The sequence below is a fragment of the Austrofundulus limnaeus genome, unplaced genomic scaffold (genome assembly GCF_001266775.1).
Source record: "Austrofundulus limnaeus strain Quisiro unplaced genomic scaffold, Austrofundulus_limnaeus-1.0 Scaffold447, whole genome shotgun sequence".
NCBI lineage: Eukaryota > Metazoa > Chordata > Actinopteri > Cyprinodontiformes > Rivulidae > Austrofundulus > Austrofundulus limnaeus.
The window spans coordinates 325785-329857 of NW_013952849.1; the positions used below are offsets into that span (position 1 = coordinate 325785).

At 39.1% G+C, this 4073-nt stretch overlaps 1 protein-coding gene across 3 annotated transcripts in view; it reads right to left on the reverse strand.

The window, feature by feature from the left end:
* Window positions 1-855: 855 nt before the first annotated feature.
* erbin (erbb2 interacting protein) overlaps window positions 856-4073 on the reverse strand; it is a 106476-nt gene continuing 103258 nt past the window's right edge. For all 3 annotated transcript variants that reach the window (XM_014024934.1, XM_014024933.1, XM_014024935.1), the window contains 3 exons: window positions 3613-3705; window positions 3422-3496; window positions 856-3346 (listed from right to left, as the gene is read on the reverse strand). In XM_014024934.1, coding sequence (XP_013880388.1) covers window positions 3239-3346; window positions 3422-3496; window positions 3613-3705 — 276 coding nt within the window. In that variant the 3' untranslated portion in view covers window positions 856-3238. The remainder of the gene's footprint in view (window positions 3347-3421; window positions 3497-3612; window positions 3706-4073) is intronic.

Below are 4073 nucleotides of genomic sequence, written 5' to 3' on the forward strand. Positions count from 1 at the left end.
TGAGTGTAAACGCAGAGTCCTGGCCTGTAGGTGAGTGTAAACTGCAGAGTCCTGACCTGTAGATGAGTGTAAACGCAGAGTCCTGGCCTGTAGGTGAGTGTAAACTGCAGAGTCCTGACCTGTAGATGAGTGTAAACTGCAGAGTCGTGGCCAGTAGATGAGTGTAAACTGCAGAGGTCTGACCTGCAGATGAGTGTAAACTGCACAGGTCTGACCTGCAGATGAGTGTAAACTGCGGAGTCCTGGCCTGTAGATGAGTGTAAACTGCAGAGCCCTGGCCTGTAGGTGAGTGTAAACTGCAGAGTCCTGACCTGTAGATGAGTGTAAACTGCAGAGGTCTGACCTGATGATGAGTGTAAACTGCAGAGTCCTGGCCTGTAGATGAGTGTAAACTGCAGAGTCCTGACCTGATGATGTAGTTCTTCTGTGTTGGATCATAACTTTGAATGAAAAGAACCACCTGTCCGGAGGACCTACGTATTTTTCTTCTACCTGGATAACTGAGATGCATCAGGACAACCTGATGAAATCTTTTCGTACACTTGACGTGAGATTTGAACAATTTTAAACCCTGGTAAAGACCAGATTTTTTTTATTTTCTGATATACGTACTGTATAAAACCTCAGAACTGAAAAAATTATTTTATTCCAATGACTATAAAACATTACTGAAAGAAGTATTTTCTGCAAAGTTAGTTGTTAGAGCCGGTGAAACAAAGGGTGCAGAGGAATCACTGCTACATGTCAAAGAAGGATCACACTGAGACATTTATCTCATGCTGAGCTCTTTGGCTCATCTTCTCTTGCAAATACATTCCTCAAAATAAACCCAGATGAACACATTCTGACACCAGATTCACTGTTAAACAGCGTTAGTTTATTTTCCACAGGTATCTTCTTAAAACAGATAGTTATGTACAAAATCTGGAATGTTGGATAAATGCCTATCAATCATCATCATCACACTGTGACGGCTTCCAAAGAAACCTTAGAAATACTAGCTATACATTTAAAACGGGTGCCTCTGCTGTTCAATTTATTGCTGGTTTTACAATCACATATGCCATCATTACCCCTTCTCATACTTTGATTATTTACAAGTTGATTAGTCAGGTCTAAAATCCTTTTGAAATATGCTAAATACATATAAACAAAATGGGCAGTTAGACATAAAGAAACAGTAAAAACTGATTTTATCCCCCTAGATTGTCTAGAATGTCAGACATGTTTTTGTCATGATTATAAAGTGACCAAAACTCCCACAAAAAATTAATCTCCCTAATCTCAAGCAAACAAGAAAAACAAGAAATTTAAAGTAAACAAGTATTTCAGAGTAAAATGAAACATGACAAAAAGAGGAGGAAATGCACAATAAGATGTCTTTCTGACCAATTAACTAATAATTCAGCTTCCTTTGGAAAGCACAAGTTTATTAATATTTTTTAAATTTTCTATTATCTCCACAATGTTTGTGTTTGGTTTGATGTGCCAGGAGAAGAAAGCAACACAATCTACTGCCAACACGGCTGCAGTATAAAACACACAGTTTCAGATTATTCTAGGATTTAAGTGGTCACAAATACACCGCTGGAGTTTCTGGAGTCATGACTTCACATGTAAATTAAATCATTTCCACTTCTTTTGGAAACACGTCCCACTGCCATGACTGGAAAAAAAAACATCAGTTTTACTACAAAATGCCTCTTGAACTGGATTAGTTTTCTGCTCACAGTATAAAATGATTGAACAGCGACAGACTGAATACTCCACATGACGGACAGTAAAACGTCTCAGGCAAAGTGATAAAACTTTTACACAATGCAGAGTACTTTGTTTTTCTTTAACCACATATAGCATACATATTTACTCCTGTGCCGTTTCATTACAAAAAGGATATAAAACCATGTAAAATCGTCAAGAAATACTAAAAGGGTTGTTTAGTTTTTAGAAAGGATGTTTTGTGGATGAAAATAAAGGCTGTAAGTATTGCTTCGAAGCCATTAATGCTGCAGTTGTACCCAGACGGTTGTGAAGATGAGTATTGCTTGGGTTTTGGGGTCCAAACGTCCCCCCTCCAGTTCAAACAGTTCATGGTCTATGGCACTTTTTTGACTATTTGCACCTCCTGCTTTTGTTCTCTGTACAGTGGGGGGGAAAGAAAAGTGAAGAGAGTTGCACCAAAGTGATGAGTGACGAGAATAAAACGCTTCAAAGATACAAAAAGGCAAAGTGTGGTCTTCTTCCATGTTAAAAAAAATAAAACAAAAATGTTAAAACAATTCACTGTATTGATGGCGACCTAAAGGAGAAAAATCACAGCTAAAATAAATCAAATCTCTTAAGTTTCTCCCTGCTTTTACCTTCACTTTAATTTTATGCTCACTTTGGTTGAACAGCATAACCCCCACATCATTTTCCTCTTCAAACATTTCGGGAAAAGTGATTATTAGACTGTTTAATTTAGAGTCAATCCTCAAAAGCTGACTGAATCACAGCGCGACACTTTTTTTCACTGCTCCAAACTGACCCACTTATTCCTCCCATTTATGAATTCCTGCTCGGTTTTCCTGCCTCGTCACATGCGGAGTGCATCTTTTCGTCATCTGAGAAGTTGTGATAAATGAAGCCACTGAGAACTGGTGGATCTTCACAGGCTGATGGAAGAAGGATGTGATGATTTCCTCATTGCAGGAAAAAAAAAAAAACAACTTGACTTGATCTACATTCGTTTCCCCCACGAGAATCACGTAACACAGTCCCTCCACATGAGCTCGCCTGGCTACTGGGAAAACAGTTTGAACGTCTGAAAATGTCCAAAAACTAAAAAAGGCAAAAATGGAGGACAGAAGAGAAGAGAGGGAGCGCTGCCCCCTAGTGGCTGCCTTCACGTCCAACTACAGAAATAAAACTCTTGTTCAGTGGTTACGTTGAAGACTTAAAAAAAAAAGAAAAATCTTTACAGAGACCACAGTTTTCTCATCTCATGTTCATGTTCTTTGTATAAAAATAGATATATACCACAGTGAGGGCCTTTTGAGGACACGCTGCTGTCTCACTAACATAAACGAGGCGACGCAGACCTCTGAGTCCCAGTAGGTGTCAGCAGATCGCGCTCTTCTGTGTATAAAAATATGAGTCAACATACAATTTCTTTGTTCTTCTTTCATGTGCTCACTGACACCTTCTTCACCCCCCCTCCCAAAAATAAAATAAAAAAAAATAAAATAAAAAGCAGAGTCTATGCTTGCACTTCTCGTATGATCGTTAGATCCACAGTGGTTGCAAATGTCTTCAGCAGAGACACGGCGTTCCCGTGATCAATGTTCACAAAGCTGTATCCATTTGCCTGTAGATACAAAAGAAACAGTTGTTGACTCCAGTCAGCAGATCTGTCACCAACCCTGAACACGTGTGTCGGTACCTGGATGATTTTATCTCCGGGCTGGAGGATCTTAGAGGCTGGTCCCTCAGGCTGAACCCTCGTCACAAAAATACCCTGGAATTAAACATGTCATTTATTACATCCAGCAAATGTGCAAATAATCCAACAAAATCTCTTTTTAAAATTACAGAAATTAAAAAAAAAAAAAGGGAACAGAAGTTTGACTCTACATTATCATCGGGACGAAAGGGGTTTCCCCGGCCTCCCACTCCTCCTGATATACTGAAACCCAGTTCTGGGTTCTTCTCCACTTTCACACGGATCTGAAACACACCCACACCAAATATGACACGTTTTGATTATTACGCTGACAGAAAAACAACAATAACAGTTTGAATATTTGATGAATTATTTACTGTAAATGTGAAAGTTACAGAGCAATTATGTTTAATCAACAAGAGACTCTTGAATTGTAAAGTTTCTTTGTTGGGGAGAACAATTAAAGAAAATTATTTGTTGATGTTAAGACCAGGGGTCGGATTTATAAAACTGGCGTACGCACAATTTGAGCCCAGAAACTTGCGTACGCCACTTTTTACGCCAAGGTTATGATTTATAAAATCCAAACTTGATGTGAAAAGTGCCTCACAGCTCTGACCCTCACAGCTCTGACCCTCACAGCTCTGACCCT